The sequence below is a fragment of the Poeciliopsis prolifica genome, unplaced genomic scaffold (assembly GCF_027474105.1).
Source record: "Poeciliopsis prolifica strain line A6 unplaced genomic scaffold, Auburn_PproV2 SCAFFOLD029, whole genome shotgun sequence".
NCBI classification, from domain to species: domain Eukaryota; kingdom Metazoa; phylum Chordata; class Actinopteri; order Cyprinodontiformes; family Poeciliidae; genus Poeciliopsis; species Poeciliopsis prolifica.
Genome location: NW_026562404.1, coordinates 4,800,210 through 4,824,530, shown reverse-complemented (window position 1 = coordinate 4,824,530; position 24,321 = coordinate 4,800,210). Strand labels below are relative to the sequence as shown.

Here is a 24,321-nt window from a genome sequence, read left to right as displayed (position 1 = left end):
ACATTTCAGATTTTTGTATAACTTTTTGTCAGGTTAACTAAAAAAGTGAGCTATTATTGTTACAGGTTAGTTTTCTAAACTACAGAAAAGGAACTGTTAGGGATGTTCAAGAATGGTAAATTGGACTGGTATTGATATCCGATAGTAACAACGTTGCTATGCAAAATTTATCAATATTTTTTAAATTGCTTGATCCGATTACTCGTAAGAACAATCGATAGATTACTCGACTTCTAAAATATCCGTTTACAACAGTCCTAAACTAAATAAGAAGAGAAAATGTTTTTGTACTGTATATTTAGCTTCCCATGTTGACAAATGAACATAAAATACGAAAAAATGTCTGCTGTCTTCAGGCATACCTTCACGGTTAGCCTGAAGAGTGGACGCCTGGCTGATGTTGGATGGGACTTCATCCATCAACACATCCTCCTGTGATTCATCCCCACCGCTACGTCCAACTATTTGGCATTAAAGACAATAGTTATAGATTTTGGATCAACAAAAGCATTACCAATAAAAAACATAAAAATCGCCATGCCGAAGCAGTTTATTTTGCGCTCCATCAGTCTCACTGGGGTATTAGGGATACTCTATATTATCACAGTACAAGCTGTGATAATATATTATCTTTATGAAAGATTGCGATCTTTCACAAAGATAACAATCACATTAATGTATTTTTCATTGATTTACCTATAATTGTACTATTTGCAGTACCAACATCTCTCTCCAATAACTCATCAATAAGGTCCACCAACTCATTTTCAACCTACAAGAAGAAAAACATGATTAAGTCACGGGGCAAAAGTATTGGTCATAAGATCTCTGAAGTAGTGTTATTTAAAAAAAAAATTATCAAAGAAGTAACGCTCAAAATGTTTACACAAGATGTAATTATATTTTACCTGCATCGCTTGTGTGCTGAGAACCTCTGGCTGTCCAGCGATGACCACCGTGTCTCCTTCTGCTTCTCCATCCATGAGGTCAGCGTCCGCCCCCTGAACCCTGTGGTTGCCGTCCACTGGCTCCGTTTCTCCCGACTCTCCTGAACCAGATTTTACGTATGAACATCAAGGAAGTGCATGATGATCAGTGGAGTCGGAAAGAACCTCATCGGTTTCTTAGGTACCTTGATCCTGTGTGTTGCTGTTGCTATCCCTGGCAGTGCCCACCGTTTCATGTTCCGTCTTGCTCTTGCTGGAGCCGCCTTTGCCTCCAAAAAGGCTGCTGGGTTGGTTAACAATGCGCGACAGAGTCTCCAGAGGCTTCAGTGCTGCATTCACTGTGTTGGCCATGTTGGGACTAAAGCAAAGAAAAGAGATTTGAGAAAACCTCTCTCAAATAAAAATTCAGTGTAGCCACAATATTTTACAAGATACAAATTAGCTAGATTAAAACCCCTTAAAAAGAGACTAAGTTCAAGGAGTCAGATGCACAGTAACATTTCTTTGCTATAAAATGACACTACACCTGGAAAACTTATAATACACCAATTTTAGGACTGCACAAATGCTATCCTACACAGAAACAAAGCAAATTGACATTAAAATAATATGGGGGGGCTGGGTTTTCAAGAAGGAAAATGCAAGTCGAACAAGAAGGGTAACAAAAGGAAATTTAATTAGTAACTAACAGAATTCAAATCTGTTAGCTGAATTTATGCAACTTCCATTTAATTTGAACTCTGTAATAAAAAAAAGAAGGTTAATGGTTTACCTGGACAAATCTAGACTGTGAGGCACACGTGCCAAGTCATTGACCAGACCTTTCTTAAGAAAGAGCCTGATGATATTGTTCATGCCATTATGTTGAGTCTTGGCAGCTGCTGTACTGTAGAAAGTCGATGTGGAGGGACACGACTCCATGATGGTGCTGATAATGCACATCACTGCCTGAAGCCTGAGGGGGAAAAAAAGTCAGGACAACATTAAGTTTGAAAAGATCCAACACAGTGGAGTTGGATCAACAACTATAATGTTGTACTCTTTGTGTATAAAGTACATTGAACTTATTTACCTGGCATGTTTTTCAGCACCTTCTGTCATTGCAAGGGCTCGACTAAGCGCAGCTTTTACTTCATTCACCAGAGCCACCTGGGCGTCTGTGCCCGTGCCCGCCGCTGCTAAGCTGGCCAGAAAGAGACGCGCCAATGCCGGAGTGTCCTTGTCCTCTGAATTCTGTGTGTGAGGCAGCAAGTGGTCGAGCACAAAGGCTAGAACACTGCAATCCTGTTGGGTTACAAAACCAAGTCAACAAGGGGCAAGAAAATAAGTCAGCAGCAAAAGACTTCTTAAAAGGTTGATGAAATCTTCCGTAGTTACTCGCCTCCTTTATAAGCTCAGATTGTCCAGCGGTGTAGGAATAGGAGGCGATTAGAGTGGCGATGCCCACGTAGGAGCGGACCAGTTCAGCTAGCAGCCTCAAGATGGTGGACGTAGGCATAAGAGGCTTGCTTGCCTTCACTTTAGCAGCTTTGCTCTCGTCAGAGCTGGCACCCTTCTCACCTTCCTGTTCCTTCTTTTCCTCCCGCATCTCTTCTGGTGTGGAGGCTGAGGAAGTTAGAAAGAGATTTACTAAATAAGAGATCAAATGTAACAAATATATTTAAAAACATGAAATCTCAACAACAAACTCTCACAAAAAAAGCTAAAACTGATAGACTGATTAGAGACAAAAGAAAGTGCAATTCATTTCATTTCCCTATATATAAAACGAATATATAGCTTTTTAAAGTATTTATTCAGATGCTCCCAGCTGCCATGTTATGTTTTTCAACTCTGTGTGCTTATCAACTAGCCTTCACATCTTTCTAAGAGTAAGTGGGGGTGGGGGTGGGGGTGGGGAATTATTAAAAGAAGAAAAGTTACCTTCACCTTGTGGGGTGCCAGACTGGGACGACTCAGCCGGACCACCGTCGGCAGCAAAGACTTGCGCCTGAAAGAAAAAGATGAAGAGCTTTTAATGACAAAAGTCAATAGTAATGTCCAAACCATACAGGTTTTCCAATGATCCCTACGTTGATATGGAAAGCCGACTGAGAGTCAAAGTCGCTCCCCTGCCGGGTGAGGCGGTACTGCTGGTAAACATCGTCACCAACATCTTGCAACATCTGGCAGAGGTCTTGAGTGCTCGGTGCAGCTGCAGCTCTTTCCTCTGGCCGCTCGGCTGCAACACACACACAGATGGGCTGCTTCATAAAAGTGTACACAAATAGCTGAGTGTAATTTGCCAACAATGCGCATCAGACTCTCCAAACCAACGGCTGTCAGAAAAACGTCTTACGTTCTTCAGGAGCATGGTAGGCAGCCAGGGCGTTGAGCATGTCATAGATGACCTCCTTGATGGTATCAGGGATAGGGGGCAAAGGAGACAGCTTCAGGGGAGTGGTCTTCACTAGTTGCACAGCGTTCGGTCCCTTAATTCGAAGATTCTCAAATTCATCATCAGATGCTGTGCAAAGAAGAAATGCATTTCAAAAGTGCAATAAAGGTTCATTTTAGTCATTTATAAAACATGGAGCGCTCAATGAATTCAGGTTTAGTTGTGCTCATAAGTGTTTTCCTTCCATATAAACTTTAAGATCTGTTCACTCATTGGATGGTTGCGTTTGCTGACTTACTGGTCCCAGCTCCACGGGGTGCAGGAAGTGCAATGCGGATGCAGTTGCTGGCTGTTTCAATAAAGCATTCTGGGTTGCGACAGGCAGCAGGCCCAAGGACCCGGAGGATGTAATTGATTTCTCTGGAACCGAGACTGCCGGATACCACACCTGAGGTGGTGCTACCTGCGCCGCTCGTCACAGCTGACCTCACCACCTAAAAGATTAGGAATGTTGTGTGAAAGGTGTTTTTTTTGTTTGTTTTTTTTGCATAAAAAATATAGATTTCTGCCAGTATTCTTATTTTTCATAAGAATTACACTGATGAGCAAAACCAACCTTCTCCATGGTGTGCCGCAGAGTGGCCGGATCTTCTATGATGTGCCTGAACAGCAGAGTCACCAGCGGCGTGAAGCCGTTGAAACCAGAACTCTGGGTCAGGCCCAGAATCATCCGTGTGCTCTTCAGCTCGGCAAACATCATTGCATAGTGGTGGTTACGTGTAAGGCGCAAACAGAGACGCAGAGTAGCGTGAAGGGTGTCTGGGTCAACGGGAACGCTGATCATGCTCACACACGCCCGGATAAGAACGGTGGTCATGTCGTCAGACAGGCCCTTCACGACGATGTCAGATCCTTGAGCGTAGTGGGATTCCAGAGAAGAGGACATCTCTTTCAGCTGGCTGGAGTCGTCTTTAGGAGCGCTCATCTCCACAGCTGCTCCCGCGTCCACACTGGTCTGGCTTTCTTCCACTTTGGCTTTGTCTCCCTCCTCTCTGTCGGAGTCTGTAACATTACCAGCCTTAGAAGGCTTGATTATGCGAGGCACTTTCTGGACAGTCAGCATCACCGGCCTTCTGTTGCCAGTCTCTTCATTCACCTGGCCAATAAAGAGTGTTTTCGGTCAGATAAAAGGCGCCAATCAACCGAAAGCTATACAGAGAGAGTAATACAAATGCACACACCTGCACCATAGTGTTAAACTGCACGGTGTATCTCCGTCGTCCAGCTGTGAAGCGGACACTGCTCTCCCCAGCCCTCCATGCAGAGTCAATGGTGCTGTTGTTGGAGGCGCTGTAACTGCACCAACGCCCTGAGCGATCATCAAACCATCGCCAGTTATTGCCATTGGGTTGCAAATACTGAAAAAGCAGGGAAAAAAATCAACCATCATGCGTCAGAAGGACGGCACACTGACATAAACCTTAATTAATACTGACACACAAAGTTTTTGTTCTTTTTTGTTCATGCTAATTCAGTAAAGGCAATTGTGAAATCCTTGATTGTGTAGGTCACATAATCAGAGCAAAGCATTTTCATTTAAAAAAAAAATGGCGTTATTATATGACATTCAGATTTTCTGAGAAACTATTTGGGTTTTTAATAGATGTAAGAAATTATAAATATTAGAGAAATTTAAAAATATCTCTGCCTTTACGTTTATAAATGAGTATGTATTTAATAAGATAGGTAAATAAACCTTTAATAATGATGATCTAATTTTCTGAAATGTGTCCCTTTAGTTAGAAACCACAAGGTTATTCTCTAAAAGCCTTTATTTAAAACCAGGAGACCAAAGCATCAAACATTAAACAAAATCCTAGGAGCATCTAAATAAGTGCAATGAGTGCAACATTTTTGTTGAATTATGAACAAGGTTTCCTACCTTGTTCATTTGTTCCCTTCGTTTTGAAGAGACTGCCATCTTCTCATAAAAGTCAATAAGCAGCAGCACTGGTGTGATCCATCTGAAAAAATATTTTGATCAATTATGACAGGATTTTTAAACATCCTAAAGGTTTTAATAAAATCTAGTCTAGCATTTTTGTGAAGATAAATTAAAAAAAAACTAACTTAGGTGTCTGGATGTCTTTGTGCTCTTTAGCTGCTTGCAGACAGGGCTGCACAACCTCAAGGAGCTTAATCAGCAACTCAAGAATGCCACTTCTTTCCACCACTCTGGCACCCAGGAGTTTTAGTTCCTGAAATAAAGAAGATAAAGCAATACATTAGCCAGAAATTAATCAATAACTAAATTAAAATGTGACCCTTGATAACATTTGATGGCTAAAACCTTCAATTCTGGCACCTCAAAGAGCAACGTGAGCAGCAGGATTCGTGTTGCCAGCTTCGAGGCCTGGGGGAGTGTTGCCATCTGTCGGGTCCACTCAGACACGGTCTTTGTGTCACTGGTAGTCAGCGGCTCAGCGGCCTTGATCAGCACGTCTGCAGCCTCCCACACCTACATTTACACAGTCAGATCAGAACTGACGTACATGGTTTTATCAAGACCAGAACTAAATATATCAAGATGTTTAAACCATAATGTAAAGTATGCTTTAAGTTCATGATAGATTATGTTTTTCCTAAATGCATTTCTGCTGAAGATGGAGAGAAGAGACTGTTCTATTCAGAAAAACATACGAGCCCTTTACTGCACAGCATTCTGTAATTTTAATGGCTGCTGACTAACTGACCTGGTCAACAACTTGGCCCAGGATGAGGTCTCTGTACTCTGGTCCGCTCCTCTTGATGGCCGTCATCAGGAGGTCACAGAGTCTGTAAACTGTGTCAGGCAACTCATCCAAAAGATGGAAGCAGCCAGGAAGCATGGAGTCCGTGAAGGAGTGCAGCTCCTGTGGGTCCAGAGGCTCTGCTTCCATGAAGCGCTCCAAGCAGCGCGCCTCCTCTTCCTCTGCACGCTCCCTCGCTCGCCTGTCCTCCTCCTCACGCCTCCTTGCTGCTTCCTGAAACAAGCGCCACTCATTCAAGAAATGTTTGAGACCACGCCAATTTTGAATCCCCTCGAGAGAAGAAGAAAACGAACAAACCTCAGGAGAGTCAGAACGTTGCTCCATGCTGACCTCTTGCCCAAGCGACATGGCGATAGCCCTCATCATCTGGTCCTCCTCAGACATAGTCAAGTCCTGATTAAATAAAGCCATGTCAGATAATCTAATGAAGGAAAAATACATTTCTATGTGTCTGCATGTGATGTCTTACCCTAACTGCTCCACCAAGAAGGGGAGGCGGATGTGTCAGCAGATACTCAGTGGCCTGTTCCATAGTGCTGGTGTTGAGCAGGGCCTCCATGGCATGCTCTCTTGAAAACCCCATGTCCATGAGCTAAAACCCAACACAACCGCATTTATTCTCCACTACAGCACAAAAATAAAGTCATAAGCAATAAAAAAAAAAAAATCTAACATCATCAAGAAAAAATATGAAGTGTGTCAAATGTTGAAAAAAAGCTGGTATGAATAATAATGGAGTTATTATAGCTTATTTTTGAAGCAAGACTACTGCAAACTATGCACATCAACTTTAAGAAAGAAAAAGTTTGAATTTGTCTATCTGCTAAAAACTCTCCTGAATCAAAATATGTCACTAATATTTGGTTCTAAATAAGAAATGGCACAAAGCTTCAGTCAAAATACAAAAACAGTACCTGAGTAAGTTGAGCCTGATTGACTTGAGGCTCATGTCGAGGAGTGGAAATGGTAGAATCGTCAGCTGATCCTACAGCTGGCACTCCAGAGGGAGTTCCACTTGCTACTGATGTTTCGGCACTGGTTGATGATCCTCCTGGGGGTCCGCTGGGCGCCAAAGAACTATTGGATGTTCCTTCTTCATCTGGGCGAGTCGTGCCCTCTCTCTCCTTGGCCAGACGCTCCTGGATAACAGGCTCTCCTCTCAGAATGTGGCAGAGGATGGCCAGCATAGATTCAGCCATCCTGCCTCCATACACCTTTAGTGGCTTCCTGTTCCACAGACTGCGGATGCAGCTGAATGCAGCCTGAGTGGGGGAAAAAAAGAAGAAAAGACTTGTTTCCTGGTATACAAGCTACTTAAGGAATAAGAAAGTCAATTCCAGCTCTAGACTTTCTCCGGTTTGGGCCTCAGAACCAAATAAAACATGGTAATATTAGAGCAGTATTTTCAGTCTTTTGTTCTAAAATTTAAACAAGAAAAATAAAATTAACAGTCCTTCATCAAAGGTACATCATCTCCCACTGCAAGTTCAGAGTTAAGGGTCCTATTACAAAAAGAGAAAATTGTGGTCTAAAATTAGAATTGAAAAGCTGTTTGTGTTTTTCTTTCTGTCTTAGTCCACCTGTCCATTAGGGGAAAAAAGAACATTTTATCTGCTCAAGAATATGGATTTCTATAAGGCAAGATAAAAACACCCTAACAGTTCCTGATTTCAGTCAATATTTTGAGGGATGAATCATGTATTAAATTATAGATGCCACTAAATATCAACTAGAAAACCTCAAAATGTCAGTCTGACTCATATACTGACCTTTTGGGTGACTATTAGGAAGCGCAGTGCACTGAACTGGGGCATGGTGGGAGTGATCCCTGGCATTTTAGCAGGCAGGGAGTGAGGCGAGTCCAACACTGTGCTTGGATTAACCATTTTCTCCACCAGCATTAACCAGGCATCCAGGAACTCCCCCGTCCCATCTGGGAGATCTGCATGTTCCAGCCCCTCAGCCACAGGTACTTTCCCGCCCATTGAAAGGGCCCAGTTAAACGTCCTGCAATTAGGAGGGGATTTCATTACAAAAAAATATAAGAAAAAACATATAAAAATATTCTTAGAATCACCACTTTGGAAATTCAAATCAGATTTTTTGTAACTATACAAAAGAATGTCAAAACAGACATTCTATTATATAATCCAAATAAATGCAACGTTGAGCTAAACACATCACAAGATTTGGCAGAACTTACTCAAATAAAGCATCATGTCCTCCAGAGCAAAAGAATTTTTGCAGCATGAGATGGTAGGGGTATTTCCTTTCATCAAACAGCATGGGAGATGTGAAGCCCACTGAGCAGATGAAGAAGGTCAGCCTGCCGAGACAAGCAGAGTTACAATCTCTAAATCTCTTAGGTACAAAGTAATACTGGAAACAGTGGCAGTAGTTTCTTCCTACCTGAATCGTGGTGTGGGTGTGTACGGAGGGGGCTGCCAGCTCAGACCTTTGGTCAGAAGTTTGGTGAGGGCAGAGGCTGTTGCCCGAGCAGCAGGCGTAGGAGTGGTCCCTGTGCTTGTGGCGTGGTGGGAGCGGCGCTGACGCACCGGGGAGCCTACGCACAGTTTTACCAAAAGGCCAAAGAGTTCAGCCAGAGCTCTGCCTAACCTGGATGATGCTGCAAGAACAAGAAGATAGACGATTATAGCAGCATAAATTAAAAAAAACGCTCATTTGTGTTTTAAAAGTTGACCTACCAGACAGCAAAGGTTTGATTTGTTTGATGCGAGTGGCCATGGCTGGGGTAAGTTTGGACTTTGACTTAGGATCTGATGCAGAGGGTTCGTCAGTCTCCATAGGAGCCAAGGTGTCCCCATCTAGACACATGCCTTCCAGTAGACCACCAGCCGCTGAATCCACAGTGTCGGTTTCTGCTGAAACAGAATTAAAAAACTCTGAGGTTAATAGAAGCATTCAGATAAATGACAGTAGTTGAAAACTAAGTTAAAGGTGACATTACCAGTTCTCCTGGATCCAGTAGATGCTGTTGCTGAAGTGCCAGATGGCTTCTCCTCTTTGGGTACCAGTTTCTGCATGTCCGCCTGGCCGAATTCACATCCCGGGGGCAGACTGTTGGGGCAGGCACACAATAATTGAGGATATAAGCACAGCCAGGTGTAAGAGTAAAACAGAAAGCTTAAAGAATGTGGCACTAACCTGTTCGGAGTGCAAAGGGACAGCAGCACGGTACTTTCCCAAACCAAAGAGCAGTAGAGCTGGCTCAGCTTGTTCAGGACACTTAACCCCAGCTGGGAGCCCCACTGGTTTACTGAAATTGCTCTGATTTCACTCTGTGAGAGAACAAAAACACTCACAGTCAAATCCAACATTCCAGAAATCCACCTTTCACCCCAAACCATATCCAATCAAAGAGTACCTGTCCGACTCTGCATGTGTGGACAAACATCAGGATGTAGGCGTGGGCTGCAGTTAGGGCGTGCAGGAGGGGTGTCGCACGCGCTGACAGTGTGGCATCGGTAACATGGCCTGCGTTGGCCAGCTCTCTGAGAAGCACCGACCCACCGGGCATCTCTATTGGACGATGAAGTGGCTCCAGAGATGTTAAAATACTGTCCAGTTGGCACAGGCCCTCCTGTAGGACTTTGGGCTCATGTGAGAGAGTCTAGGGGTAAGGAAGAGGGAAAAATGTATGCTTTTCAATCCTAAAAGACGCATCTGGAAAAAGTGCGTCACAATCTATTTGCCATCTCACCAATATTGACTTGCAGACACCAGCCACAGCTTGGCAGGCTGCAGAGGTGGGGAAGTCGATAGGCAAGTTGGGGAGGCCCAAAATAGAAACCAAAGGCAGCAATCCCTTTTGGTTGACAAACTCTTGACAATGGTCATCGGTGGTATTGTTGCTCAGTATGGATTCCACAAACTTCATCTAAAATGAAAAAAAAAAAATAATAAATCAAACATGCACAGCAAAGTGATGCACTTACAAAGGCAAATTAACATGTTTCAAATGAAAAGGCCTTTGACATTTGTGACACTATCTTCCAAAATTATCTATTGGACATTTTTATTCAGTTGAAATGATAAACAAGTAGAAAAAGTACTTGTAAACATTGTTATATAGCCAGTATAACATTTTAACTATTGCTTAAATCTTCTAGCAAGAATAAAATATATAAAAGTCAGAGAAATACTCACCACATTAAGAATATAGTCCATCAGAGGAATTGGTATCCGTTCCTCTGTTCCTACAACCCTGCAAAAATAGTCCCATCATTAAAATTTCAGCCCTATAGCATTCAGTAAAATAAATGGCCGCAAACATCTTTAAAGAGTCATTTTGTTCTATTGTGTTATGAACTCAGAGTCATACAGTTCAAGTGGCACTGACTGTCTGTTGCTCTCTGGCTCCCCCTGCTGTTGGCTGAACGTGTGGAGGGCCTCTTCTTCCTCTTCATCTTCGCTTGAAGCTTCTTCAGCAGCATGACTGGAGCGCGCAGGTGGCACTGCCACGGTGCCATCTGCTTTTTGGATAGATGGTTTCTGACAGATGTACTCTGGGGCTCGACCCAAGTTGCAGATCTCCTCCAGCAACTGCAGAGGTAATTCAGCTTCAATCTGCTGCAGAATTTGATTTGGTCACCCTTAAGAAATGATTTTAGAGGAAAAGCATATCTACCTTTATGATGGCAGTTGTTGCATCTGTTTTTAAAGTGGGCTGGTGCCTCATGAGCTCATCCACAGCACTGCCCAAATTAGATGCAGTGTCACCTAAAGCAAAATAAAGGTAGCATGTTATGTATTCAAATATCTTCCGGAAAAAGAGCATGTGAGAAACGGCAGTCGGGAAACTCACCCAAAGGGTCAGAGCTACGCCGCCGCCGCATGGCAGGCAGGTAGTCCGGGGACAAAAGCACTTTGAAGAGGCGCTCAAAAGGCTGGCACTGAACAAAAGAGTGCAGACCTCTGGCATTCAGGCAGAGAGCGCTGAACACATTGGGGAGAGAACCCAGCACCTCACGGGTAGCAGGAACCTGAGTAAACAGAATGATACCTTTACCTACAGCTTTTTAATCTTACACGAAGCAAATTTTAATTATTCTCTTTGTTTTAATGTTCAGAATCCACAAAAAGAGGTCACCGTTTCCAACAAATCTAGTTTTTATTGATATCTACAGCAAATAAAGCAGTTCAGCCAGACCGGCAATACTGACAGCTGGATAAAAATATATCAGAATCCATCAGGGAAAAGGTCCTGGAACACAAGTGTTGGAAACTCACGTCTTTGATAAGAAGGGCATGCAGCATGACGTCAGTGAGACCATTATCCTGCAGGGAGGAGAGCAGGGATGGCTCCTGGAACACAAAAACCGTCACCACCTCTGTCGCTGAGGGCACAAGGTGGAAGCAAAGGAAAAAATAAAAATAAAAATTATAATCCAGGACAGGAACAAAAAACAAAACGTATTGAAATGAGTGACAATTTAATGTTACCTTGCTAATACATCGAAATATAAAATGCACCCAAAATCCAAGTAAGCTTACACAATTGAAGGGCTACTGTGTACATACCTAGGAGGAACAATGAGGGGCCGTAGTATTCCGCATTACTGATGATGTGTTTAAGTGAGGTAGGCAGGGACCCGTCCATTACTAAGCCCACAGAAAACATGCAATTAACAGCAGACATGAAGGTTGAAATGTGCAGACTTTTAGGAAAATCTTCCAAAAAACAAAACAAAACAAATAAATAAAGCAACCTATTATAATTCATGAGAGACATCTTGTCAATAACCTACCATGACGAATGCCATCAGAGAAGGCAGGATCCTGGATGGCTTTCTTCAGGAAATTTAGCATCGACTTCAACAGAGCAGCCCTCTGCGGGATACACTGCATGCCTACAGGAATGTCATCATTGTGGTGAAACAACAGCAATATTGTGTTTTGGGTTTTTTTTGTCTTGTTTTGTTTTGTTTTTTTTCATTTTTATAAGTGTGTTGTTTACCTGTGCGAGCCGTGTTCGAAGAACTGCTCTGTGCTCGGTGATCGACCTCTGGTCTGGAGCCAGAAGATGTTGATGGTCCAGGGCTACTCTCCATGGCAACTTCTGACACTATTGTGAATTAATCAAGTCACATCAAAAAAAAAAAAAGTCCCCATCATCTCTTTATAAGAATCTTCCAATGGATTCAGATTCAGTGAATTGGGAGTTCGGTACAGGAGAAGGACCAATTATTTGTTGCTATGGAAGCAGTCTTGAACAATAATTATTTTGTAATGAACGACATCAAACTAGGAGGATCTTTAAGATGATGACTTAACAAAAACATATGGACAGACAGCTGATGAATGACGGGATACAATGAGAAAAAAAAAACCAAGAAAATAGTTCCAACATATCAAAAACAAAAGATTATTCACACAGGGCACATTGGGCTCATCATTGGATGCAACTGATAATAAATGTGGATGACTAAAACCAAAGATATGCATAAAAATCAGGATTGAGTCATGTTTCCCAGTGATCTGAAGGTTGGATACATTTGTGGATTCCATCCTATTTTTTCCACACTAGATTCTAGCTAGCCTCTCCTCTCTATCAGATGAACAGTCTCACTTTTCTCTTATTAACCCCAAGTCTTTTGTGGTATTTTTATATAATTCTGATGTCAGGTTTTAGTATGAAGATGAATATAAAATTTGATAAGTCCATGAGTTTCAACTTACGCTCCATGTCTGTGTCCATGTCCTCAGACTCCACAGTTGCACTAGGCCTCTGGATCTTTGGCTTGATGACAAAAGGGCACTCTTTCCGCGACAAGTCCACCTCATGCTGCACAGAGACAGTAATGTGGTGAGTGATGACAGCATGGAAGAACTACAGGGAAACTCAATTCGTATAACTCACCTCTAGTCTGCAAATGAAGATGGAAAGGCCGCTGTGAGATTGAAAGGCAGCCATGTCAAGATTGGTGATGAGGTCCACAACCCGTACTGCTCGGGTCACAAAGGTGATTTGGTCCTGCTCATCACCCAAGAACTTGATCACCTAAGACATAAGTGAAAATTAACAATCAATTTGCTCAAAGTTAACATTTAATTCGTGAATATCCAGTATTATGATTTGAACGTACCTTCAGAAGGGCTTCCATCATGCCACAGGAAACGAGGGCTTCGCCTCCAGCATCATAGCTCGCCAGGTGGTAGAGGAATGAGAAGAGCGCTGTGGCAAACTGGTGCGGGTATGGTTCCATGGAAGGATCTTGGAAAACAACATTTAAGCAATTCAGAGCCAAAATGTCCACCCGAGTCATTTCATTTAATTTAGCTTAGTATATAGACTAGAGACAAAGTCACAGAGCACAATTAATTTCTTTTTCAGATCAACTTTTCAGCAAATTGATGAAATTAATGAAAGAAATAAAACTTAAAAAATAATTTTTAAACAAACAATTAAGCAAATGATTTCTATAGCAGAAAAGAGCTGTGAAAATGCAAAGGCAATAAAGAAAACAGACTAAAGCGTTATAATTGAGTAATGTAATTATAATTAAATTCAAACATGGAATATTGTGGATTTAGTGAGTTTGCTGCTGCTGCTGCTGTTTCTACTCCTCTGATTATGCAAATCAGACACACCAAACTGGGTGATGTTTCACTTAGATATAAACACAGGGATAAAGGTAGCTTTATTAAAACTGCAAAACATAAAAGCAGAATCTAAAAGTATCTCTTAAGTAAATAAAAAAACAATTAAAAATTCCAGATTTAAGAAATCCTCACCAATCATTGCTTGTATACAGTTGCGCACCAACACGGGCAAGAAGCCATGATAGGACGCTGTGCCCGTGCAGTCGATGATGTTTGAAAGCTTAGGTGTCCTCTCCAGATGGACTATTGATGTTAAAGTGCGCAGAGATGCTGCTTTGATATCCTGGAACAAAATCCAATAATACATAAAAGACATGAATATAAGGGGGGGAAACTGTACCAAGGAACATCAAATTATCTGAAAGCAATGTTGGTATCTTTTTCTGTTTTATAAATACAATGTCTATGCAAAAGAAAGTTGGCAGTCATCAAGCACAAAAAGCAACTACTTTCTTACCACAAGCTGTTTATCTGTAATCTGCAAGACGTCCACCAGCTCCTCTATCAAGCCGTTATATAAAATACTGTTGGCTGACTCTTGAAGTGCATTTGAATACACTGAAAGCAAAGAGAAATTAAGAATGTAGTAACTGCAGAAAAATACACCTTTTTTCCAAAACTGTTGCTTCTACTCACCCAGTATAGAAATGGCATGTAGTCGAGCCTGCACGGCCTGCAACCTCTTTTTGTGATTTGAGAAACCATGGGCCAGACGAATGTGCGTGAACAGAAGTGTCTGCTTGTCTTTAGGGATGTTGTACATCACGGTCAGAGACTCCATGATTTCAGATGGACTTTCTGAAATCTATCAAACAAAACATACCAAGTGTAAAAGCGGAGTCTCATTATCTTTATAAGCCGTATCAATTCCATTATTCCATTAACAGTACCTTGTCAAGCTGCTCGATGTGAATATAGTGTAGTGTGTTACTACTTGTCTGCTGAAAAAAATAATTTTTTTTAACAATTACATAAAACCTAAGGTAATACATTAGTTCAATATCCGCTAGTTTAATTAAATATGACTGCTTGACCTTTACCTTTCTATCCACTTTGACCTCTGGACCCGGTTCAGCGTAAAACTCAAAGTGCAGCGTGGTGGCACTTGGAGGATACTTCTGTTCGTAACCATACAAATAGAAATACATTATTACTATACATATATGATGCCAGTAATCACACTAACAGTCATTATCTGAATAGTTAGTAACTGAGAATCACTGTATAATCAATCATTCATACCGTCATAGTGAGATCCCTGCAGCATTCAGCCAGGCCAAAGCCATTCTCCTTTCCTCCCCAGCTCTGTAGGAAACAAATAATGCAAGTTTTGATTCCCCAAAAATGACAGCTACACTGATGGTGATGAGAAATGGAGCATCATTGTGTAAACCTCAGCCAGGTGTTGTAGGCGAGCCAGGAGAGGTGTTCTTTTATCAGATCCAAGTCTTGTGATATAGTTGGAGCGTTTGCTGAATACATACAGTAGATTCAGCACAGACAGGACCACTTGCATGTCGCATGATGCTAACAAGGTGGTTAAGTGCTGCAAAGGAGTGAAAGCAGGGAAACAGAAGGAGGTAGTTAGCACGTGGTGTCACTTTTTCTTCCGAGATGGAAAGACAAAAAAAAAAAAAACATAATGGTCCAAAGTGTATGGGCCCACCTCTATGGAACTGTAGAGATGTCTAGAGAAGCTGTACTCGATGAGCAGAGCTGTGAAGTTGAGCACTGCCAAAAGCAAGGCTTTGAGCTGTCCATTGTCTGGACGGTCACACACGAGCAGCCATGACATATTCTCCACTGTCTGGCCTGCATCGCACAGTATGCCATCAAAACGATCCAGCAGATCCACCCAATGGTAGAGCTCACACTGTCGACCAAAACAGAAAAAATGTTAAGTACTCACAACCCTAACATTTTCCTAATTGCCTTTTGGAAATTTGCCAAATATCTGAGAAAGCGATCGATATCAATTGCCTCACTGTATGACAAGAAAATAGATCCAACATGCCGAAAACAATCACAAAAGCTTGCAATATTTGCACTGGACAAACTGGATTCATCAGTGTATGGTGGTGATGATACATTTAGATTAGTAAAATCAAATCAATCAAAATTTAAAAACTAAAATATACTTACTTCCACTTAAGTAAAAGTAAGTGAATGAGTAACTAGAAATTTTAGGACCATTGCAGTTCTTGAAATAAGAACAAAACAACCAAGAATAGAAATATTGTATAAGAATCAAAAACGTGTTGGATACAGCTGAAATCGGATTTCAGATAAATCTACATTGCATGAACATAATAACCACAACTTCATTGTCAAATAGGGTATAGGTAACAGAAAACATTAAGGAAAGATTCATCTATTTCAACAGTTTTGTTGGAAAGTACCTTGCCAATGTTCCAGGTCTTGATTTGCTGCAGTTCAACCAATAGCTGCTCATCATGACATCCCTTTAGTTTCTCTATAAGGATCCTGCAGTCAGCTGGCTGTTAATTCAAAAATCAGCAAAAACAGCAAAGTCAACTCAGAATAGAAAAAAAGACCTGTGGATACTTTGCGATTTTACAATTGTGCACATAAAACTCTGTTTACACTTCTCTAAAAGCAGATAAGCAGACTGGGCTGAATCGACAGTAAACGAGATGTATTAAATTCTTGCTTTATCACAGAAATAGCTCTGATAAGGGGAACTGAATCTTTAAAAAAAAGATCTAATATATTTGGCTCAATTGCTAATTTAATTTCAAAAGAGCAAAATTATTGCTGTAAAGAAATCATAACTTAAGCTGTAACTATTTCAATTTTTAAATAGTCAAGAAAAGCTTCTGGATTAATCATTAATGAGCTTTTTGTGAGATCTCATAATATTGCAATGGAAGAACTGAAAAGAAAAATTCAATTTATAGTAGATGTTCACAGTTTCAAACATATAATGTAGAAACCAAAATTAGACTGAAAAGGTTAACTTGAAATCAACTGGGCACTTAAAAGTTTGAATCATGTTCAAGGTACAAATTCATAATGCTGCACTTTAAAAACCCATCATTGTAAATTTTAAGCACACTCACAGCTTCCGTAGGCGTTTTCTTTAATTTGCTTCTGTCAACCTTCATTGTAGAGAATTTCTGTCTGCTGCTCCTTTAAGGAATTATGAAAGTACATCAGAATACACACATAACACCAGATATGTTTAGATAATGTATAAATAAATCAAATATCAAAATTCACACATCTAAAACAAAAGTATAAAGGATGCTTAGATAAGAGTTCAACTAAACTCCTGGAGTAAAGAGTTAACATACTTACAGAAAATTATTTGGCAATACCCAATTCAGAGCATCTTCCAGTCAGGTTACCTGCAATCAGCAACACAGTCCCTCACATCAGAAAACAACACAGATGTAGATGGTCAATTCAATTCTGCAGACATGGATTATATTATTTAAAAGCACCAATTTACCAGCTAGGTACATAATGTAGTCTACCAACAGACTGCTACCACAATACTTAAACAATTGTATAAAGCACCGACTGAAACAGCACAGGAAGGTATTTTAACCATACAATTACTCTTAAAAGACTCTTCATGAGATCTCATCAATATATGGTTGTAGCTGCACATTTCTTCCGTTTATTGAAACGTCTGATCATCACAAAGCAGACCAGGGCAGGACATTAGCAGTTAGCTTGAAAGCATCATGCGACACAAAGTTAATTAAATTAAAATAACCCGATCTATCAAACCAAAACTGTTAATACGTTAAAAAGACTCAAGTGAGATATCACTTAAACGTAACACCAACTTCACCGCAAGCTTGACCATCATTAACTCCCCGACATTACACTGATCAAAGTTATAGCCTCCTCGCTAAACAAGCTAACCTCACCATAGCATGCCGTTCATCGCTCAATGTTAACTTGTCACTTTTGATTTGTATAATTTTAAAAATTAATCTAAACAGATTTGATTAGTTGGTTACCCAGCGACAACCCAAAGAGAACTACACATATCTGAGAGAACAATTTAGCGACTACCTCGATCGATAACGTTTCTACGGATATGTTAACCACTCACAAGCTAACAGCAAGCTACCGGTAAACTATTAAACGTTCTCCCGTGTAAATGCTAACGTACTACTCGTAAAAGTCAAACAAACCACAAAACAAAATCCATTTGTAATAAATAGCCACCTCGCGAAATGTATCCAAACAGAAATCGACCAGTTTTTACAAATTGTGCCAGAGCTGTCAAACAGAAGCTCACAGATTCACCAACCGCTCCTGACCCGGATAATTCACAAATACAGGTCGGGGATCAGCAGGCCGCAAAAGACCCTACAGTACACACTTTTATGCTGCCCCCTCTTCAATAGGAAAATAACCAACAAACACCCCTTTGGGAACAGCGACAGTGTCATGGTTGTATTTAAAATACCTGACAAGCTTCAAGTGTCTCCGTTAGGAATCAGTTTATCCAAATTTTCACAGAAACACAGTCACGGCACGCGCTAGCTAGCAGGCTAGCCACCGTTGGTTGGACACCAAGCCGAAACGCAAAATAAGTCGCTGAATCATTGTCGGACTGGTCTAACGTGACACTGCGGCTTTGATCCTAATTTACGATCGAGCAAACTGACGGCCGACAACCAAGGCTAATAAAAAGTCCAGTATGTTACTCTATACGCGCCTGTTTCCATAGTTCAAAGCCTTTAGCTATTGGCACTGTCATGACCGGGTAGTGTGCAAAAAGTGAATAACGGTACCACTGCTGGGAGTGTTTTTTTTTTTCAGTGCATATTAATATGGACCAGCAACGAACGCATCACAGTAACATATCATGCAGAGTGCACCCAGCAAACGACCAAAGCAGAATAAAGACAATGTAAAAAGAAGTGACATTTTCATTTGTCCCAATGAACTACACAACCGAGAACATCATGTCTCTATGCTCTCAAAAGACGCATCTCTTGATACGCTGCTGATGAAAACAGATGAGCAACAACGCAATCACCATGTATACACAAAACATATTCTATAAATTCACAGCAAGTCAATGAAACTGGAGGACATCCTCATGTTTCCACCCACAATTCATAATTGGACGCGTTTGTGATTGAAGTGAGTCAGCACTGATGAAAATCCCATTAAACTGTTGTCAATAATTAATCCACAATTACTTTATCAGTGTCAAACATAATGCCAAACTCAAATGTTTTTTGTTAAGAACAAGCCACATAAATATACATAAATTAGAAGTTATATATGTGAATTATATGTCAAAAGAAGATTTTGATTTTAAAAAAGAATATCCTAATAGCAACAATTCATGAGTAACTTGTGAAGAGCTGTGACCCAAAAATAAATCACCTAAACAGCTTAATTCCACTTCAACAATCTTTGAAAAATGTTCAGCATTTTTAGTCGTTATCATAAATGTCAGTTAATTAATTTCTAATATTTTCTTTATTCAGCCAAAAGATTATATTCTTTACTCTAAAAGAGGGATTTTTGGAGTGAGGGTCATGCTTCCACTACGGGGTGCATTTTCTTCCATGGGGAAGAAAATAGAAAACCAGAAAAAGCAACTGAAAACATTTAACCACCTTCACCAAGCCTATTCCACTGACGAAAAGGATAGATTTTTAGTACTTAACTCTATGGTGACCAACTTGTCAATTGCAACATCCATGACCCTTTGTGTTGGAGTCACACTCAAACTGGACGTTTTGCAAGGTGCGATTGTAGAGCAGGTCCACCTGTACTGACATTTATGTAAATCCTTTATTACGGCTTATTTTGAATACTGCACCAATGTAAAGTATAATGCCATAGCACAAGCTCAAAGCGATTCTCAAAAAGCAAAATAAGAACTTAGACTTAAGGAGAGAATATCTGGGCGAAGCAAACTGAAAAAATAAGGAAGCATGACCATGATTATTTAAAGTTTGGAAGATGCTCCATTGCCAAAGTATTGCCTGGCAAGCCCAGGAAATCTGAGAGTAGATTAAATGAACTGTCATAGCAGAAAAAAGGTTTGTAATTTTAGCACTGTAAATGCCAAGGAAACCGAATCATCATTTCATGTGGTGTTACACATCGCTACAGCAAGTAAACCCCACAGCAGTGAAACACGTATGACTGAAACATTAAATATAGCAACAGCTAACAGTTTACAGAAATAAAAGCAGTAACAACTTGCTTTCAGAGGAGGGGGGCTAGCGTTCTCAGACTTTGAAACCCCTGCTCTAGAATACATATGATGACATAGCACACCACTGTGAAACAATGACATTCTACTCTTGTCTTTTCTTTTTTTTAAATAAATCCAGTTAAAGGCTGAAATCAAGTTTTAAATTATTAATCTGAACCTTAAGCAGGGTGATTGACAATGTGCTGAAGTGTCAAAACAGTTGGTCTTTTACATATAGTTTGTGAAAACAAAGTAACACCATAGGGTTATTTTCATAAATTTCTCTAATTCTTTGCAGTCAACAGGAATTACACACATCACACACAGAGAATATTCTGAATATGTTCTTGTTATCTGAAACTTCCAACCCACAACAGCAAACAGAAAGTTGTTTTTTTGTGTGTGTGTGGTCAGCACAGCTAGTAGCATAATTACCCATCCAGCTGTTGGAGATAAAACACCTACCGTGAACTCACAGAGTAACAAAGCTACTTTTATTTCTGTGTCCATGAATAATTCAAGGAAGCGGAAGCATTTGGAACAGGAATTTATCAACATTGAATTTTTTTTTTAAATGTTACTGATAATTTTCAACACTTACTAAAAGAGTTGATTTATTTTTAAACAAATTAATTAAGAGACGAACTATTTTGAAGTTCAATTGAATGTACTACAATGATATTACAATGTAAAAAAAAAACAAAATATAGCCAGAGTGGCTGATTAAATATGAGGAAGCATGGGTTAATCAACATTATCAATGTAGTCCAAGGTTTTTAAACAGAGCTAATATTTTTCATCACTGTTTCTATGGCAGAAAAGATGCCAATGTGACCATAGATCACATCCCCTTCCTCACACACTCTGTTGCTGCACACTCCTGGGTCAGCTGACTGAAATAACACTGCCACATTTTTCCCATGCTGAAAGTCCAGTGGGAATAATTGTTGCTCTTGTTTGAAAGACAGCAATTATATTTTTGTTCCAAAGGTTTAAAAACCATGCAAATATCTACATATTTTAACTTAACTATATTTTTACTCAATGTAATCAAACTGTGAGAGTCTCCTACAAGCTCATGCCTAAATTTGAGTTAAAATTTAACATAATTGCAGTGGAAATACAACTGAATCATCAGCCCAAATTTAAAATCGCACTGGAGATTAATGCAAGAGACTGAAGCTGATAAAAAGATATTCTCCTTGGCTCTTAGTAAATATGAATGCTGATGCTGGTATGCTTGTTTATTGTTTTACTGCAGAAATCAGTTTCTCTTATACTTAAGAATTTTTCAAGGTGTCATCTATAGGAAAGCATTCTGAGTTGGTCTGGGAAAGCTTCACTTTCCCATCATATCACCAAAGAGGACGTGAGTTTGCATTCCTGTTTTTTTCTTTAAAAAAATTAAAAAATGCAATCAATTTACAAAATGTAGTTCAATCCAGCAAATAATGACCCTGAATCTAAAAGACATTATTTGGCATTTTTGTCTGCATAATATTGACTGTTAGTGTGACAGATTATTTATCAGATAGGAAAATAATCTGTTTGTGGCAGCTGTTTTTGCAAATAGGTCTCTGTATATACTGTGTTCAGGACGTGTGGGGACTGCAGAGATGTTGGCTACACTTTTCCTCAAATGAATTGAAGTAAATCTTGTAACTCACAGATGTACATCTCTATTTTCCTTTACGGGGTGACATTAGTTAACATTAAGCATAAGAGGAGGTAAAAAGACAACATGGGTTTATGTTTGTGGGGCATTGACTGAAAATTGTGAATGTGTTGGGGGAAAAAAGCACAAAAGATGCTCAAGGTACATACCAGAAAATGCTTTGGTTCATCAGTATCACCATTCTTCCATTTGTTTGCTTTTGATTTCCTTTACACGGTCTGGAAATAAAATGACGTATGTAAATTAGATAACAGATCTCCCACTGATACATGAACAGAAATGAGGTGTCTGGAGTTAAACTAAATTAAAGTCTATTTTGTGAATTTTATGGAAGAACATAGAATATAGGACTATACAACGGGTTTTCAAGTTCTTGTGTCACTTCAACGGTCAGTGATTGAAATATGCCTTAGCAGAATTTAAAGGCAATTTGAATTGCTACTTTAAGGCTCCCTTCTAATTTGAACAGATTCAACAAGGTGCTAGAAACATTCCTCAGATTTTTGGGAAATATTTACACAGCAACCTCTCGCAATTACTGTGGATCCGCGTAGTCTGCTTTTAGCAGCTCAAGTGAGGTTTTGCAATAAAGTAAGACCAGTTAGATCAAGGGAACATCAGTCAAAAGAGGAATTTGACATGTTTAAAAACAACCGAGAGGATAGAGTCATGTTCTGATACCAAACTGCAAACCTCCAACAGAAATTCAGATTTGTTACATCACCCATTCTTGGCCGGCATGCCTTAAGGGCCAGCTGGTGTGTCTGATTTGCTTCAACATTTGACATTTTGAGGTAGGGGAGTTTCATTTAGGCATGAATTTGCAACATGAGTTTTCAGTTTCTTTTTCTGGTGAACCCAAACTCACCAGAAATCTGGTTATTTTATGTATAGACAAAAATAAGAATAGCCTCTTCTATATAGAAATATACTGCACAGCCTCACTTACACATGCGGGACACAGTCAGAACATCTACAAACAATATTTTTAATCAATTTCTCGATTTTCTCCTGTTACAGTCACATGCCTCGAGGCATGGACCCATGTCACGTCATTGACTGATGCGACCAGGCAGGTGAACAGGTCCCACTAATCTGAGATTTATGAATCTAGCTTGCAATAACAAACTTGCTGTTCCAACTTTGTTACTGCCACTTGTTCTATCAGATCTCAAGTCCAAACCTACACCGAACCACAGATACCGGAGCTGATCGTTTTAGTGTGAACGTGGAAAAACACCTTGCACCATTAGTTATTAGCAACTGACGGCATACACAAACTCAGACAAATAAATCCCACACGAAAGGAAAAACAAGAAAGTTAAAGGAACACGCTGAGTATTAACAGTATAGAAACGACTCAAAGTTTCTTTGGATAGTTTCGCTAACATTGACCTACATAACAAGAGTTTTCGGGTTGCTACCTACGCAGTTTAAACTGCGGTAGGCGCTAATGTTAGCAGAGTTAATAGCTAGTTCGGCTTCATTCAGCCTGGAAGGCTAACGTTAGCAAACAGCGAAAAGTCAAGTTCCGGGCGAGATACACATTTTAGCGTTTAGCAATTACACTGCAATAACCAACGGCAATTAATCCCAAATAATCTATGACTGGGCTTTGACTTTCAGAGCCTGCCCACATACCTATACGCAGAAAACGTCAGTGTTGGTGTGAGCGGGTGGGTATGTTTGAGAGCTTCGGGAAGCTAACAGGCTAGCACCAAAGGGCTGCGCACAATGCTCCATCCGTCAGATCATGGCGGTATGCACAGCAAAGGATGCATTCTCCACTCTTTAGCACAGGCTCGTTTCTGCTGTGTGACTCATTTGACGGGTGATTCATAAACAATGGCTGCTACAGAGCGCGGAACAGGTGTGACTGGAGATGGCAGAAATTCATGTCGGCACTGCTAATATGGAATAAGACTTTCTGCTCACCTCGAAATGCGTGTTACATCCACTTCTCCATCTTGCACGAGAATGTGGTCGGATAGTTTGGATCTCGCGAGAACACCTGCTGCTGGCGCTAACCCAGGGCACTCCCTGGCGATTGTTGTTATGAAACAATTGTTTCATTTGGAAGAAGAAAAGCAGGTTACTTATTTACCATCGCTGCCAGTCTCAGGCTCATGATATATTGCAAAACCGAAAGCACAGAGAAAAATCCCCTAAACAAAGAGCACAGTCAAAAATGGAAGCGTGCTAAGCTTCCTAGAATAAGACACTTTTTATAGGAATTAAATTTCATAAAATCCAGATGTGTTCAGAAATACTTTGTCAATTCCATAGGGAAATTAAAGTTCTTTATAGTTATTGTAGATATGACTATGCGGAGGAAGAATAGCCTGCATTGATTTGTATTACAGCAGATCTGAAGAATTCTTATTGCAATGTCAGCTTGTGAAAGGGAATGCACTCAAGTGACATTATATTCTTTCTGTAATGAAAAATCTATTTTGCAAAATCCTCTCCAAAGCACTTCTGAGAACAGAGCCAGCATTCTTTATCAATTTGTTCAGCTTTTTTATGCTCCAATGCCGCTGCCTCGACAGATAACAGCAAAAGAGGTAAAAAGAGGTAGTACGGTCAACAACAGTCTTGTAGAATATCTGCAACAGTTTGGGGAACCCGAGCTTTTTCAAAAAGCAGTTTGCCATGTTCCTTCTTGTACACAGTCTCTCTGTTTCATG

The 24,321-nt window shown here is 40.3% G+C and overlaps 1 protein-coding gene across 11 annotated transcripts in view; it reads right to left on the bottom strand.

The window, feature by feature from the left end:
* huwe1 (HECT, UBA and WWE domain containing E3 ubiquitin protein ligase 1) overlaps nucleotides 1-23,617 on the bottom strand; it is a 37,966-nt gene extending 14,349 nt beyond the window's left edge. For 3 of the 11 annotated variants that reach the window (XM_055049376.1, XM_055049385.1, XM_055049384.1), the window contains exons 1-52: nucleotides 23,570-23,617; nucleotides 21,784-21,852; nucleotides 17,076-17,125; nucleotides 16,838-16,907; nucleotides 16,157-16,255; nucleotides 15,424-15,630; nucleotides 15,151-15,303; nucleotides 15,000-15,062; nucleotides 14,798-14,875; nucleotides 14,648-14,698; nucleotides 14,394-14,562; nucleotides 14,215-14,315; nucleotides 13,890-14,040; nucleotides 13,241-13,368; nucleotides 13,015-13,155; nucleotides 12,834-12,939; nucleotides 12,112-12,219; nucleotides 11,903-12,004; nucleotides 11,676-11,756; nucleotides 11,385-11,491; nucleotides 10,960-11,137; nucleotides 10,783-10,874; nucleotides 10,477-10,697; nucleotides 10,302-10,359; nucleotides 9,856-10,032; nucleotides 9,520-9,765; nucleotides 9,300-9,433; nucleotides 9,103-9,212; nucleotides 8,840-9,016; nucleotides 8,544-8,760; nucleotides 8,338-8,460; nucleotides 7,904-8,141; nucleotides 7,049-7,396; nucleotides 6,604-6,726; nucleotides 6,432-6,527; nucleotides 6,078-6,347; nucleotides 5,675-5,842; nucleotides 5,455-5,582; nucleotides 5,267-5,348; nucleotides 4,566-4,742; nucleotides 3,941-4,480; nucleotides 3,623-3,818; nucleotides 3,286-3,453; nucleotides 3,020-3,168; nucleotides 2,871-2,937; nucleotides 2,329-2,552; nucleotides 2,020-2,231; nucleotides 1,720-1,902; nucleotides 1,133-1,305; nucleotides 909-1,048; nucleotides 697-772; nucleotides 363-461 (exon numbers count right to left, since the gene is read on the bottom strand). In XM_055049376.1, the coding sequence (XP_054905351.1) occupies nucleotides 363-461; nucleotides 697-772; nucleotides 909-1,048; nucleotides 1,133-1,305; nucleotides 1,720-1,902; nucleotides 2,020-2,231; nucleotides 2,329-2,552; nucleotides 2,871-2,937; nucleotides 3,020-3,168; nucleotides 3,286-3,453; nucleotides 3,623-3,818; nucleotides 3,941-4,480; nucleotides 4,566-4,742; nucleotides 5,267-5,348; nucleotides 5,455-5,582; nucleotides 5,675-5,842; nucleotides 6,078-6,347; nucleotides 6,432-6,527; nucleotides 6,604-6,726; nucleotides 7,049-7,396; nucleotides 7,904-8,141; nucleotides 8,338-8,460; nucleotides 8,544-8,760; nucleotides 8,840-9,016; nucleotides 9,103-9,212; nucleotides 9,300-9,433; nucleotides 9,520-9,765; nucleotides 9,856-10,032; nucleotides 10,302-10,359; nucleotides 10,477-10,697; nucleotides 10,783-10,874; nucleotides 10,960-11,137; nucleotides 11,385-11,491; nucleotides 11,676-11,756; nucleotides 11,903-12,004; nucleotides 12,112-12,219; nucleotides 12,834-12,939; nucleotides 13,015-13,155; nucleotides 13,241-13,368; nucleotides 13,890-14,040; nucleotides 14,215-14,315; nucleotides 14,394-14,562; nucleotides 14,648-14,698; nucleotides 14,798-14,875; nucleotides 15,000-15,062; nucleotides 15,151-15,303; nucleotides 15,424-15,630; nucleotides 16,157-16,255; nucleotides 16,838-16,882 (7,480 nt within the window). In that variant the 5' untranslated portion in view covers nucleotides 16,883-16,907; nucleotides 17,076-17,125; nucleotides 21,784-21,852; nucleotides 23,570-23,617. Of the gene's footprint in view, nucleotides 1-362; nucleotides 462-696; nucleotides 773-908; nucleotides 1,049-1,132; nucleotides 1,306-1,719; nucleotides 1,903-2,019; nucleotides 2,232-2,328; nucleotides 2,553-2,870; nucleotides 2,938-3,019; nucleotides 3,169-3,285; nucleotides 3,454-3,622; nucleotides 3,819-3,940; nucleotides 4,481-4,565; nucleotides 4,743-5,266; nucleotides 5,349-5,454; nucleotides 5,583-5,674; nucleotides 5,843-6,077; nucleotides 6,348-6,431; nucleotides 6,528-6,603; nucleotides 6,727-7,048; nucleotides 7,397-7,903; nucleotides 8,142-8,337; nucleotides 8,461-8,543; nucleotides 8,761-8,839; nucleotides 9,017-9,102; nucleotides 9,213-9,299; nucleotides 9,434-9,519; nucleotides 9,766-9,855; nucleotides 10,033-10,301; nucleotides 10,360-10,476; nucleotides 10,698-10,782; nucleotides 10,875-10,959; nucleotides 11,138-11,384; nucleotides 11,492-11,675; nucleotides 11,757-11,902; nucleotides 12,005-12,111; nucleotides 12,220-12,833; nucleotides 12,940-13,014; nucleotides 13,156-13,240; nucleotides 13,369-13,889; nucleotides 14,041-14,214; nucleotides 14,316-14,393; nucleotides 14,563-14,647; nucleotides 14,699-14,797; nucleotides 14,876-14,999; nucleotides 15,063-15,150; nucleotides 15,304-15,423; nucleotides 15,631-16,156; nucleotides 16,256-16,837; nucleotides 16,908-17,075; nucleotides 17,126-17,656; nucleotides 17,678-18,204; nucleotides 18,492-21,783; nucleotides 21,853-23,569 lie in introns of those variants that run through there. The other 8 variants (XM_055049381.1, XM_055049382.1, XM_055049380.1 and 5 more) reach the window with 8 other exon arrangements.
* Nucleotides 23,618-24,321: the final 704 nt, after the last annotated feature.